Source organism: Xiphias gladius, chromosome 1 (assembly GCF_016859285.1).
Source record: "Xiphias gladius isolate SHS-SW01 ecotype Sanya breed wild chromosome 1, ASM1685928v1, whole genome shotgun sequence".
Lineage (NCBI taxonomy): Eukaryota > Metazoa > Chordata > Actinopteri > Istiophoriformes > Xiphiidae > Xiphias > Xiphias gladius.
In genome coordinates this window covers 10,252,024-10,267,086 of record NC_053400.1, presented here as the reverse complement: position 1 = coordinate 10,267,086, position 15,063 = coordinate 10,252,024, and the positions used below count along the sequence as shown (strand labels likewise).

The window sequence follows — 15,063 nt, the reverse complement described above, 5'->3', positions numbered from 1 at the left end:
TTCTTTTTCATCGATGCAACTTTGATTCAGAGTCACACCAATCAGCCTTTGTGGGTTTTATGCATGTATATGATCATAATCTTGTTACCTACTTCTCTCTTTCAAGCTAAATTTCTATTATTGTGGCTAAACAGACAACACATTCCTAACACCAGTCTTCTAACCCAAATTTCTAGCTAACATTTTCTTCATATAAATTGTATAGAGATGATCCTGTTAAATCTCTTTTTTTTTTTTTTTTTGGTGGTGGAAGACAGTCTGTGTGCCTGGCCTCTACCATTCCAGCAGAGATTGACTCCACAGACACCTGCCCCGAACTGAGCAGGAGGTAGAAATCAGAGCAGGGCAAAAAAAAATCCCTACTTCATCAATTCCTGAAGGCTGCAGGTCGACTACACACCCACGCTGTCTTACTTGTGTGCGGATGTACGTAGCTGCCTCTGTGTGTGTTCCTCTTTACACAGGCATTGGCCCTGCTCTCCCTTTGCACCGCTTCAATAATGAAGGAGTTGTAAAGGTCTGGCAGTAAGCCCCTTGCTGAATTCCCCTCCACCTCATCCTTCCCTCCCTCTATGTCTCTGTATAGCCCTCTCTCTTTCACATCCTAAGGGACCTCCTCTCAGCTCCACTCTCCAGTTTGCGCCAATGTGTGCATTAATGAATGGGCATCATCCGGCTTGCTTGTTTTGCACAGTTAAGCTTCACTCACTGCCTGGTGTCTGACCTGCAGTGAGGCTTCAAAAAAAAGAAGCTTCAAAATTTTGTTTGTGACACATCATGTAAAATACATGAAAACCTTATGCAGTTCAATATGCAAAAAGCATTTCATTTCTCTGGGGTAGATGAATCATACAGCACCTGCAACACTGCCACTTCTTTGGAAGCCACCTGTGCTACTTTCAAGTACAAGTTACTGGAGTCTCATTTCAAAGGAACAAAAAATACCGTTGACTAAGTTATCTTTTGATTAGTAAAGATCTCTGGTTGAGGAGACCTCATATGTAGTTTAAAGAATAACTCCAGTTTATTACAACTTGGATCTTATTTCTGTAGGTTTGACCCTCATTTCTATTAGTTATGATGACAATGTGCTCATCAGGGTAATTGCTGAGACCTAGGAACCAGGAAATAGTTTATAAAACAAAAGGGAAAAAAGTTGGATAATATTTGATTTAACCTAAAGGGAAAACCTGCTTTTAGAGTAGTGAAATGTGTTTGAATAGGAAAGGGTCAACAATGGCACCGCTGGTATGTAGAATCTGGGAGTCAGCTATTAATTGTGAAGGGTGTCCCTCTGTGGACGGATGGCCTCTTGCTTTCACTTTGGCTCATGCTCGCTAGTGCATGCACACTGGCCTAGCCCTTAAAATATCATGTCAAATCATGCTGAGCGACTGCCCTCTGAGCTGACACTTAAAGATGCAAGAAGGGCAGATGCCCTAGTTAGAATCACTGCCTTCTCTTCTCAGCTATTTGGCCTCAATGACACAGATAGATCCGCCCATGAAATAGCTCCTGTTAAAGGATTTTATCTACTGTTGTGACGTTTCAAGCACAAGGCTCTTCCTCAGACATCAGATAAATACAGAGTTGTTATCTGAAATACCCACAATCCTGTATACTATCTGTTTTCAACTACTGCTAGATGTCTTTTGATCCAGCACCCATCCTATTGGATACTGGCATGTGCATGTCTTTTAGTTTCTCTGATTGACAGAGAGCCAGGCTTAGGTTATACTCTGTATTCTGCACAACTCTCAAACCAGCTGTTCTTTGGGAAAAGGAGCACCATGTGAAAGCCAAACTAAACCAAGAAACAAAACAGAGGTCAGCCTACAAGGTGTTGCTATCTGTGTGGTCTTAATTCAGTATAAACCCTCCAACAAAATGAGATTTGAAAGGCCTACCCCTACTTTAGTAATTGTAAGTTTTGGAAGGCTGCCATCCACATAGCTGATATTTTTGTAAAAAACAATTTTATTGAAATGGAGTTAAGTGATTTCAGAGACTACTGAGGGGCAACACGTACAGTTTTGGCAATTGAAATGGTCAGTAATAATCAGCAGAGACACTGCTTCTGTTTGTTCACTGAGTAACCGTTTGAGGAGAGGAAACGATTCCAAAAAGTAACTCACTGGACATACTGCTTCGCAGGTGTTGAAAACAAGTTTTCATCATCTAGAAATCTCAGAAACCTGTTGAATAACATGTTACCTCTACAGGCTTTGTACTATAATTGGCTGAGCCTAACCATGATACAGCCCCAAATGCTGGTCAATATTTATATCAATGCTTGTCACATTAATGTGAGTTGTTCATACTCTGTTAACTTCCCTTTTGTATTTTTCTGCTGTCTCATCAGTGCAATTTAGAAAAATGTTCTGGTATTTTAGTAAACTGATTCAGATATGGTAGCCACCTCATCTGAAATTGACGACACGCCCCTTTTCTCTTTACTTTGCGTTCCTGCTCTCTGTCCTCACAGTCACCCCCTAGTGTTCGGTTCTGTCCAAACCAGATTAGGACTAGGTCCAACATGCTGTTCCTGTAACACTTCACACAGATCTGTCTGCACTCAAAAATCTTCTTATCAGCAGTAGGAATGGCTGTCTGTGCTGAACCTGATTAAATAAGTGAGTCAATTAGCTGACTGCATAATAGCGAGCTAATAGGGTGTCTTTGTTAAAGCCCGTTGGAGGGGAGTTGTTTGGGAGAGCAGCAGGGCTACAGTAGCGAGGCACGTCCCTGCTGTAGCTGGACCAGTGAGTTAATTGTATCCAGTGCACTAATTGCTGTACTGGCTCAGAATTAACCCGGTGTAAAGATTATTGTGCGTGTGTGTGTGTGTGTTAGAGAGTAAATTTGTGAGTGAGAGGAAGAAGAGGAAGAAACAGAGTGTTTGCATGTGTTTTTGTTTTCTATTTATCTGTCTTGTGATCATGGTCCTTTTTGAGCTTTATGTGTGTGTTAACTATAAATATCTCAGATGCATGGGCAGACATGCAGAGTGTTGTATCGTCTGGGGCCAATACAGTTATCAAACTTAAATAAACTTACTACGTATTTTTACATTTTGAGCAAACTGCTGGCTAGGCACTTTTGAGCGTGAAAGCAGTCAAGTAAATCCCTCCTTGCCTGTAAGTGGTCAACAATAGAGGATGGCGGGCAGCACCCAGTTGCAAAGGTTTTGCTGTTGTATTTTATATCCAGACATTGCTTAAAAAAAGACAATACTCATCCTCAGGAAACTGACCATGATAAATACATGAAAAGAAAGGATAAAAACATAAATTAGTTGTTTTCTTACAAGGCCATTGCAACTGAAGGGCACAATTTTCGTACTTTGAGCTTGTGCTATCCTGTTTCTCCCTGCACAGTTCTGCTATCTGGCTCAGTAGGCTGGGCCAGATAGCAGGCTGTTTGGTCACAGTGGAGCAGGCCACACTGTAGTAGTAATGCTCTGTTGGGCTTGGAGCAGCTCCTCTAGAGGGCACCATGCTCAGCACAGTTACTGTTACTTTTGGCCCCGAATAGCGGATCATTAATGCATGGTGCTGTATTTAATTGGTTGAGGAAGCAATGCTGTGCATCATGTCTCCTTTCATTTATCAACCCTGCTGCTGCCTCACACTCCAGTGTGGCTAAAAACTGGCATGTAGCCGTATGCCTAATTAGTAGAGCCTAATCATTTTTTTTCTTTTTCTTTCTTTTTTGCGCACCTAAACTTAACAGTGTGATCTATGTTTCATTAATTAAGCCATAGGTATGAGATTTGGTGATAGTTGATGAGGCATCTGTGATGATTTTATTTCTGTTAGAAACACTACAGGCCAAGCCTATTTTCAGTGATCCTTGAAAAACAAAGAAGTGTGAAAAGTGAGGCAAAGGTTCAGCCAAGGCTGGAGGTGGAAACGATGAGACTTTGTTTATCAAGTATTGTTTTTTCATGTCAGCTATGTTGTTGTGTGGTAGAGTTGTCGAAGAGTACAGCTTCTCATGTTGACTAACTCAAACTTGATCACTTACCTCTTGATCACAAATGTTTTAGTGTTTCCCATATGCAGATTTTTTTGGGGACTCACCCAAATATATCTGACAACATCCAGACAATATATACATATATTGTATTTTTGTGTTTAGTATTTCCACCTTTCAGGAGTCTGTATGGAACCACATTTTGTCTTTAAGATTGCTCAAAATTGCTCCCAGAATGCAGCATTCATGCACGGTCTTATAGATGAGAAAAATGAGTTCGCTAATCAGCTTTTAATTTGTGAGTGCTACATTTGGTTGCAGCCGAGTCTCAAGTGTTGGATGTCAAATCAAGGAAAATCAATTTTGAACTTGTGAGGAAAGAACCGTTTGTTCTCTGATGGATATCCACTAATTTTAAATGATAGAATCCAATGATGCTGTTTTATTGTACCACAAGGACTGTTTTTATTTTGCTACTACTGATGCTTCAGCAGAAACTGAGTAACTGTAGGAGATCTTGATCAATTCATTGATTAGTTAAATGACAGAAAATTTGTTAAAATTTTGATAATCAATTATGAGGATATGAATTCTCATGTATTCCTTTTGTATCATTGTTAAATGAAATCGTTTGAGATTATTGGCCTCTGATCAATATAATAAGCAAACTGAAGACACTACTCCACCTTCTGGTTACCTATATAAGTTATTTTTGACATTGACAAGGTAATATTAGAAAAGGTTCCTTAAGGTTAACCACCTATGCAAGCAGCATTAGCTACACCAAGTATGGTTTTACTCCCTTTAAGTGTTTTAAGAGATTTAGAGCTTAGATAACCAATAACCAGACCTGTGCATCGTCTACAGCAGCATATGATAATACAAGATTAAAAAAAAAAAAACAACCTTTATTGTTGTCGGTCAGTGCACCATGGATATTGTTGCCATTAACACTGGGTGACATTAGATTCCACTTAGCTATGGATTTCGTCTCCGTATGAGAGAAACAGCTTGCTGTAGACTCTGAAGCACCAGTGGGTGTTAGCAATCTTGTCATTTTCAGTCAGTGCATTGCTAGCTCTCAGCTCTCATTTCCCTAATGGTGAGCTAGTGGAGACTCTCAAGGTGGTACAGGCAAGAAATGAGAGCAGTGGTGCACTAATACAGGCTCTTTGATGAGGAAGTAATGGAGTGTTCAGAGACAGACACCTGTGCCTCTGCAGCCACCCAACCTCTCTGCGCGCGCACACACACACACATTTTTTTTCACTTGCTTCTTTTCACGAGCCCTGCTACTCCCCTCCCCTTCCTCTACTCCCCTCCCCTCCTCTTCCTCTCCCCTCCCTCATCTGTCCTTAAAGGAAGCCACTCCCCTTCATACAGAGCTGCCAGGCTTGTTTGCATATTAACCGTTTAGTTGCCAAGGAGCTGTGGCTCCATGCCATGTGACCGTTGAAGCATGTGTATGTTATTGACTGTTACTCTCTTTTGCTTTTTTCTTTCTTTGCTCTCTTTTCAACACACACAAATGAACCTTTCTAGTGAAAAAAAATGTTTTATTATTACTAACTGCCATGTATGGTAACGAAGTCTTTGTGTTTTATATAAGATGTTATTCAGACCTCTATACTTCTGTCACCTCTTGCCTGTTTTTACCCATCAAATAGTCTGTTAACTGTTGTAGTGATTTATTTGGATTGTAGATGACAGTTGTTACCTAATGTTTCTTTAGCATAGTTTATTTTTCCACCCTAACAGTGAAAAGGCCATTCTGTGTTGTTGCAAATGCAAGAGGTTGAAACATTATTTACACTTACAGCAGATTAAGTAATGAAGGACACCATTTTGTTTTCATTTTGGCTGTTTTCGACTGGATAGTAAACACTGCGTTGAGACTGTTCATTTGAAAAGGGCCTTTTGCCAATATGAGTTTTAACACCCATTGCACTTTCTGCGTGTGTCGTCAGGCTCACCCCCAGGCCGTTGTACCCTGGTGGGCATTATCTGACAGTGGATTTGTTTAGCTTGGAGAGGACGCTGTTGCTCAGCTCCCACTAAGCATGTGGTCTGCTTTAAAGTCCAAACTCCAAGGCCTGTCGGGGTGAATCCGATGCCTGCTGCTGAACACACTTGGAAAGGATAGTCATTGTTATGCACACATGGCAGTCATCTCTATTAAATAGGAGATATAAAGCTGTAAAATGTTAAACTACACAAACCACAGATAAAGTGAGAGAATTTCCAGTGGCACTGTCATACTTGTGTGGAGGCAGTGCTCATTTCTTTTGATTTCATTACTCCCCCTTACACACACGTGCACTCATACATGCACATTTTGAGTAAGGCTGTCCACACCATTCCAGTTGGTCAGTTGCATAGAAGTTTATTTAGATTATATGTACAACGTGCAATGTTAAGCCACGTTTCACACCGTACTTGAATAACCTCACAACAAGTAGTGTAGTTTGGTTTTGGCTACAATATAAGCTATACAAAAATAAGCAATACAAAATAACATTTTATGGGACATGTACGGCCCAAAACCTCAAAGTTCTTTCTGGAGGTCAGGCTCTTTTCATAAAAGCACACAGAGAACATTTGATATTTACGCAGTAACAGCGTCCCTTGGAGAAATTTGCTTTTTAAGAGTTTTGTTTTGCTTTTTAAGATATTGTGTAAAATCATAGGTGATGTCTTGCTGTGTGTTGGCTTGTATTTAGTAATCTCTTCAAGTAAACAGCTGTCGTTAGCTTTACTTGTAAGGAAACATATTGTCATATTGTGTTACAAAAGGTGTTAATCTTTTGAATAAGATGTGATCATCACCCGTCCCTAATCAAACCTATGTATTATAGTCATACATAAATAAACACAACCGCTGTGGTAAAATAACTGTTTAGTGCTTTTTCCTGGATTTCCTTTGTTAAATGTGTTAGGTCCGGCCATCAGTGCCAGTCTTTTGAGACATGTTGGCAAAAGCACAACCCCCCCTTCCTAGGGATAGGTATGTAGTCCTGGTTGAATTGGGCAGCGCACAAATACCTGTGTGTGCGCAGCTGCATGGAAAGTGACAGGGTGTTGGGTGGGAAAGACGCCTGTTCAGTTGATTTTTACACGGTAAATAAAGATTGAAAAGCTGATGGGGTATCTGTCAGTATCTCAGGCCTGACCCAGTAGTGCTGTGCACTGTAGCTGGCTTCAGGCCAGCGCTGTGTCTCTGCATAATTCCCGGTACCATGTGCCAGCCAGTGCACATGGCCCTTGTATCGTGCTGACAGGAGTCCCCTGAAAGGCCAGCTCGTTCCTCCAAGATCTCTTCTGGCGCACAGGAAGAGCTGCATGTGTTGGACACATCCCAGTTTCCCCTCTTGGAATTTGTTTTCCAAAAGTCATAGCAGGTTGACCAGGACTTGACCTCACAAGTGCTTGAATTCACCTCCGTAGACTCAGTGTAGTGAAGGCTGCATGTGTCTGGTATGGTTAGGGAGTAGAAAGTCTGGTATACTCTGCTGTTTGTATCAGGAATACATTTTTAGCCTGTGAGATTTTGTTTATGCGTTTGGTCATAAAGCTCTCCTGGATGACACTGTTCCATAAATAAAGCAGTACGTCACTGGCAGTAACGTACATGAAGACAATCTTTGGTGTGGGAGAAATCCAGTACTTTGGGGGTTAAGTTGTGAAAGTTAATGTAATAACTGCTAGCACCATCTGCTGGCCTACTTCCTTACAAAGAGAGAGAGAGTGAGAGAGCGAGTGAGTGAGCAAGCGAGCGAGAGAGAGAAAAACGAGTCTGGGTTTTAACGACATCTCTAATATTCATGCTGATGCATTTTGCTGCTTTGTGCTTTCATTTTCCACTGCTCTGCCTGCCAGAATCTCGAGATCGCCATACACGCCCCAGCCAGGGAGAGGGGAGGGCAGCGAGGGAGAACGAGGAAAAAGACAAGTGGGAAAAAGGAGGAAAAAACAACCAGCCAAACAAGCGAGCAAGCTAACAAAAAAGCCTTTTTGTGTGTAATAAAAGGAGTAACATACCTTATCCTGGCTGGTGAAGAAGACGAGGAGAGGCGCAAAAAGGGAAACGGCAAAGCGGAAAGAGCAAGAAAGAACGAGAAATAAGAGGGAGAAGGCTCAGAAAGTCATAGAGAGCGCACACGGAAGGCAGGCGGAAAGAGGAATCAATGAGAGGGGAGGAGAGAGGAGGCAGGGGAAGGCAACTCTGACACACACACACATAGAGTGAGGGAGACTTGGGTGAAGCCGGACGACAGCAAAGCAGCACGCAACAGCAGAATGAGAGCTTCCTGGACTGCCACGCACCTCCTCTACCGCCCACAGCGTTGCTCCCTCATCACCCTGTGAAGAGACAAACGAGGGTGAGAGAGAGAGAGAGAGAGAGAGAGAGAGAGCTCCCATGCGCTCCTCTTGAGCCCTGCCCGCTGGGGGAGGAGGAGACGAACGGCTCCAGCGCTCTCACTGCCTGAGGAGAAGAGCTGACCGGGGAGGAGGAGGGGAGGCAAACAAGGAGAGAGGGAGGGGTGGGGGGGACACACGGCTCAAGGAAGAGTGAGAGAAAACGACTGTTGAAAGGGAAAGAGTGAGTGTGTTAGTAAGAGAAAGCGTGAGCGAGCAACAGAGGGAAAAAACCCGGCGAAAGGGCAAGGCTTTTGTTAGCCGGTTGGAGAGGGGGAGGAAAGAGGAAGGAAAAAAAAAAACACCATGTCTACAGTGAAGAGGCCAAGAGGAAGGGTAAGTGAGCTGCTCTGAGAGCTGGGAGGGAGGAGGGACGAGGGGGAGGAGGAGGGGCCGGCAGGAACTGAACAACCTCCTCTGCTACTGGCTCATGCTGCACTGCCGCCATCTTGAACTCATTGCTGCTTTTTTTGCCTCCCCTCCGTACTTATTAGCTTTCCTGTGCTAGACCTTAACAAGGCACACTAGATTTATGGTGTCATCTTTTCCACACCGATCCACTGTCTATTCATTCCATACATCGCTCTCCCATCCTCCTGTGAAGCTGCGCTGTAGTTTATGTACAGTATCTGACGTGTGTGTGTGTGTGTGTGCGTGCGTGTGCGTGTGTGTGTTTGTGTGTGTCCTCCATGAGTTGAGCCTGTCAGTCACCAGAGAGCTCACTACATGTGGAAATGAGGGGGTGAGAGCGAGGGAAAGCTGGATGGCCCAAATGGAGCTTACTCTACCTTTTCATGGGTTGTAATGGTCCCCACCGTTTTCATGGGACTACGTGCTGCTAGAGAGATTGAAATCACTGCAGTGCTGGCAGGCTGTAATTTCAGTTATTTATAGATGTATTACACAGCTGCAGTGCTCTCACTTTTGGTGCATTTTATCTTTTCTGCCCCTCTCTCTCTCTCTCCGTCTCTCTGATTAGATGCCGGTTTTTCTTCTTCCTCTTGCTACCTCTTTTATGTACCCTCATGTTCTTCCGCTCTTAAGCATTACTTTCAACCCCTCCCCCCTTCTTTTTTTTTTTTTAACATCAACTTGAATGAGAACATTCCAGCATGATCCAGTAAATTTCTTCCTAATAGTCTCAGCAGCATTGCACACGTGAAAATCATAATGCAGCTTGTGTGTGTGTGTGTGTGTGTGTGTGTGTGTGTGTGTGTGTGTGTGTGTGTGTGTGTGTGTGTGTGTGTGTGTGTGTGTGTGTGTGTGTGTGTGTTTTCTCCCCTTCCTTCCAAATGAATCGCTGATTATTCAACTCCCTGCCCCCACTTTGTTGGTAAGGTTCAAGCTAATTCTCTTTATTTAGCTAGCAGTGTGGAAAAAAAGCAACCGGCCGCGCCTGGGCCATGTAGGCATACGCAACACATTTTTAGATTAGGTCATCCATTTATGGGTTCCCTCTCCGCTGGGCTCAAGGCCCACCACAAGGCGCTTGTGTAGGCATAACCGCAGTCACGCCATCTATTATTCACATATTATCATGTATCAGGCAAGCTGGATTATTTATGTCTGCAAGGCTCACTGTAACCTGCTACATTGAGCCAGTGTTTACCCTGCCTTTGAATAGCCTATTCTACCTAAAAGAATTTAACTTGTATCGGACTCAGATCGAAAAGTTTTCGTGTCACAGGGTTTCAGAGTTTCAGATTCTCTCCACTGGATCTAAATAAATTTTTGGGGGAAACGCTGACCTTTCTCATGCTGAGGGTCTACTGGTAGAGTAAGATAGGAGGCTGAGAGTTGAATTTGAGCATCATGCAGAGCGAGACGGGTCTACTCCCCACTCCCGGCATCTGAGATGGGGACATCAACAAGCTCTGCTGTCTGAGGGGTTCATACAGCCTCCAGAAAGTTGTCTTTTTCTGAATGAGCGAGTGAGAGTTGCAGTGGTCACATCGCCATACCACAGTATATTGTATTTTCATAAAGGGGTTGCAGTAGTTTATAGTATTTTTTTCTTTTAAGCCCATGTTTCAGATTTGACTATTATAATCAGCCTCTGCTTCTCTGCTTATTGTTCAGTGAAATGGCATCTCAATGTGCTGGTGCCATTTTTCATAAATGAAACAAAGATCTGCTTGTTTACTCACCTATTATCTGAGCTGTATGACTCTGTAATGGCTTCAGAGCAGCCATAAATAACAACCTTATTATTTATGGCTTTTTACTTTAACATCGTTACATGTTTATGTGTTACAAAACATTAAGATAGTTGTTTTGAACCATGTATAATGCTAAACTTTTTTTTTTAACAGAAAAAAAACAGCCTTAGAAGTTGGATGCATTTAATGCAAAACCTGGCTAAAAATAGCTTATTCGGTTCCTCTATATGTGGAGAAATGCATATTGATTAGGTGATTGAAGACTTATACCTGTGCATGTGGCACATGATTGGCTGCGAAATGTATAAAGTTCCGTCTAATCTTTTTGTTTAGTTTTGCTCTTCTTTTGTGAAAGACGCTACTAAAGCTTTTCTTTATACATCATCAGCTCTCCTTTTAAAGGTCAAACGTCAACTTTATATTATATATTATATTCTTTCTGTTGTGAGGTCCTTCTATAGCAAGATCTGAATATGGAATTGCGTCATCGACAACAGATGACATCATGTCTGCAATATTTATGAGATTTGCCCCAAAGAGGATTAATTCTAAATACAAATTATTGTTCTCCTTTTTTTTTTTTTTTTTTTTTTTTTTTTTTTTCTTCTCCATCTTGCCTTAGCCCCGAAAGAACGCTAATGGTCCCGGTAGCCAGGTACGGGTCCTCAGTCCCCCAGTGAAGAGCAGCTCATCGTCCTCCTCCTCTTCCTCATCGTCTTCGTCCTCATCCAGCTCCTCATCGGAGAAGAGGACGCCACGGAGGACGCATCATCAGATGGAGTCAACTTCGCAGGACAAGCAGGAGAAGGCCAATAGGATAATATCAGAGGCTATTGCAAAGGCCCGGCAGCGTGGGGAGAAGAACATCCCCCGAGTTATGAGCCCCGAGAGCTTCCCCAGCTCGTCCTCTCAGTACAAGACCCACCGTGACCGCGAGCACAAAGGAAACGGCAAGGCACGGCCCAAAGAGAAGGCTTGTCGGAAGGCCTGCATTGTACCCTCCTCCAAGCCCAAGCAGAAGGCCAAGATAGGGTATGTAGTCACAGTCGTTATTACTGTTCTAAAAACCTCTGAAAAGCACCATCATTTGTTAAACAAATAATCCAGCAGGTAGAACTTTGATCTCATTTCTTTTAATTCAACCTAAGCCTAAACCAATGCTACATTTAATGAGGCCAAGTGAACAAATGACATATGCAGCTGTGGTAGTTAAAAGCCCTGTCATTGCACTACCATACTTTTTTTTTTTTTTTTTTTTTCATATTTGACCTAGAGAAAGGGCTCCAATGAACAATTATTTTCATATTCATGTTCTCTATAACTGTTTTTTTTATTATGTATTATGACAAAAATAATGATAAATGCACATTACAGGTTCTTGAAGATCAGTGTGATATCTTAATCTCTTAAACAGACAAAAAAAAATACAAAAGTATTCAATTAAAAATTATATTCATGACAAATCTCCCATTTGAGAAGCTGTAACCAGCAAATGACTGAGTTAATTTATCATCAATATTAGAATTAGTCACTTTACATATATCAAATAATCATTTCATCATTATTCACCGCAATTCTTTCATTACTGAAAAAAGGGTTTAATGTCTCGTCATTAGAGTCTTTGAAGCTTCTTCACTTCAGCTGCATCCATTTTTCTAGTTGATATGCATAACCTAGGGCAAACTGATAAATGTCACAAAGCACTGGCACAACCAGCTGTGCAGATGTGAAGTGGTTACACAATGGTTTGTTTCACTTGCTCTGATTTTGGGGGGAAACACCAACAAATAAAATGAAACCTTATCTCATCAAGCCTCAGGGATTTAAAAGGAGAGTTGAGATTTTTTTTGTAATAAGGTGGTATGGTGGTGATGTTTCAAACGTTATTTTTCAACAGGTCATATTTGCTGCTGTTCATTTATGACTGACAATCGCTAGAGTACCTGTCCACATGACCTATTGATAGCACTATTTAAAAAAAAAAAAAGCACTATATCGTTAAGGAAAATCAATCACAGTAAGAGTCCTAATTAGAGTCCATTGGGTTTAAGCTGAGACTCAGCTCGATTATTTGGTAATCAGGACAATATTGGTGGGAGGATGCTCATAATAAACAGCGCATACATTTTAGTATGTTTGGATTAATTACTAACACCTGATCTCTGTACTTGCCTTGGACTTCCCTTCAAATTGTACATGACTGTCTTTCTGAATATATACTGTTACAGCTTTTCTGTGTATTTGTGACTATATAGAAACAATAGAGTATTTTACTGATTTAACCTGCTTGTGTACTGGTTGGCTTTGCTCGTACATTTTTACAAGCGTACATTTTCTGCATGTGGGTGCCAAGATGGAAGCTCAAAGTTCAACAGAATTTACTGCATGCCGTAACAATAAACCAGGCTCAGTCATCAGCATAGACATGGGAGGAGCAAACAAAGGCTGCATTTACATGTTAGATAGTACTGCCTAGTATATTCAGGCAAGTAGTGCTGATGTATAGATACCGTAGTCCGCCTCCCATCCCCCTGTTTAACTGCTATATGCAGTGTGTAGCTATAAGCCACACCCAACACAAGCTATTCAAATATCAGCTGGTGCAGATGTGAGGGCCGAGGCAGGGAGCTGAAGGGAAAGGGGAATGTTTAAATATGGGGATCTCAGATTGTGCAACGTAAAAATAAATAAATAAATAGAAACAACTTATGTTTTCGGTTTTAAACCCTCATTAGGAAGGCCTTTATTTTTGAGACATAGTGCGAGAGTGACTGACAATGGTAAACAATAATATCTGGTTGGCAGCTACGTTGATTAATAATTAGATCAGCTAGGCAGAGGGAGAAAGCTGCAGCCGATAATGGATTTTGCTCGGTGTGCGTGTGATAATGAGAAAGTTGTGGCAGTGCTGATGTTTGGGAAAATGGTGAGATGTTGGCATTAGTCATGGTGATACAGTCCCAGTTTTGATGTACTTGCCTGGTGATGCTCAAAGTAAGTCAAGCCTCTCAGCTGTTTGGTCAACTAAACGATTGTTGTTCTGTTGGTATCACTGAACGAGCTCAGTTGTGATCGTGAAATTAAAGTTCCATTTGATCACGTAAATTAACTTTGAGGCAGAACACTTTTGAGATCAGGAAGCTTAACTCTAGCTTGGTTTGTCAGTGCATACCCATATCCTCTTTCCTAACCACCTTGCAAAAAAACATCAGCATTTAATCATATGCAGTCTAAGACTTGCTAGTCATGAAGGGCAGTCGACAAGTTGTCCGCAGTCTGTCTGATAACAATCCATGTTGTTACGAGGTAATGAGCTGTGTAACCCATTTTTATTCAGTGTACCCATACTTGGCCTACATGTGGAAAAAGCATCAGATCTGGATGCTTGCTGCATAGCCCGCTTATGTAGCCTAATATTGTTTCAGTCATCCTTTTATAACACTCATTACATCATGCATTCCAGCCATTTTAAAATGTCAGACTAATTCAGTGTGGTCAGATGATAGACTGGCACGATCTTACAGAAAATTCTATACAGGCCTATACAGGCCTTTTTATACTTGTTTGAAAGCTTTGTTTTTGTAAAAAGCTTTTGTTTTTGTTTATTTTAGTTTAAGTTTTATCAACACAGCTGAATGCTCTCAGTCTGTAGAGTTAGAGGCAGGGCAAGGCTTTTAGAGCTCAATTACTAGCCCCAATTTTGCCATGACGACTAATACTTCAAGATCATTAGGAGTCTTCACTGGCCTGCACAAAACAAGGCATGTTACCATAGACAGTCTGTGCACATTATCTTGAATGAGCTTCAGACCAGTCAGAATTGTCTAAGTTATACCAAATATGTTTGATTTTGTCAGAAGAAATCAGGACAAATCGGAATGCCATCCTGTAGTTTGTCCTGCCTGACTGCTGTGATGCTGTGACTCTAGTCGTCAGTGGTTACATACAGTATGTGTGATGCAGAGTCTTTTCACAGTCTTTTAGGATGTTGCTGTAGTAATCATTTACAGTTGTAGTTCCTACTCTGTGTTCTTCTTTTTTTTGTTTTAATTGAGAAAAGAAGATCAGATATACCAGCCGTTGGTGCAAATGTGGCAATGACGTACAGTTCTGTCTGTATATGACAAGAAGCTTGTCCATTTCCGTTTTATTTTATGCAGTAAATTATAAAAAGATATAATATTATATTATAAATATTATTAAAAATTACATTTAAAAAAAAAAAAAAACTACCTCTATTGTGATCCTTAAAGGACAGTGACAAATCCAGCAAGTCCATTTTCAGTAAGGCAGTCAGGTAGGTCCGGGCCTTGAATCATGAGAAGTCAGAACATGATCAGTCACAGGTTTATGGCACTGTAATGTAAACAGAAAAACTGAAACATAAATACTGCCATATTGGCCTGAACACCAGGCAACCTTATTATACAGCCTCTTTTTCAAAACTGTTATATTTATAGAGCTAAGATTATAAAACAAAAACTTTAATTAAACAAAGCAGGCATATGTACCC

The 15,063-nt window shown here is 41.4% G+C and overlaps 1 protein-coding gene across 13 annotated transcripts in view; it reads left to right on the top strand.

Annotated features, from left to right (window-relative positions):
* chd9 (chromodomain helicase DNA binding protein 9) overlaps positions 1-15,063 on the top strand; it is a 68,739-nt gene that overhangs the window by 13,111 nt on the left and 40,565 nt on the right. For 12 of the 13 annotated variants that reach the window (XM_040132667.1, XM_040132695.1, XM_040132719.1 and 9 more), the window contains one exon: positions 11,173-11,582. In XM_040132667.1, the coding sequence (XP_039988601.1) occupies positions 11,173-11,582 (410 nt within the window). Of the gene's footprint in view, positions 1-8,544; positions 8,728-11,172; positions 11,583-15,063 lie in introns of those variants that run through there. The other variant, XM_040132748.1, reaches the window with a different exon arrangement.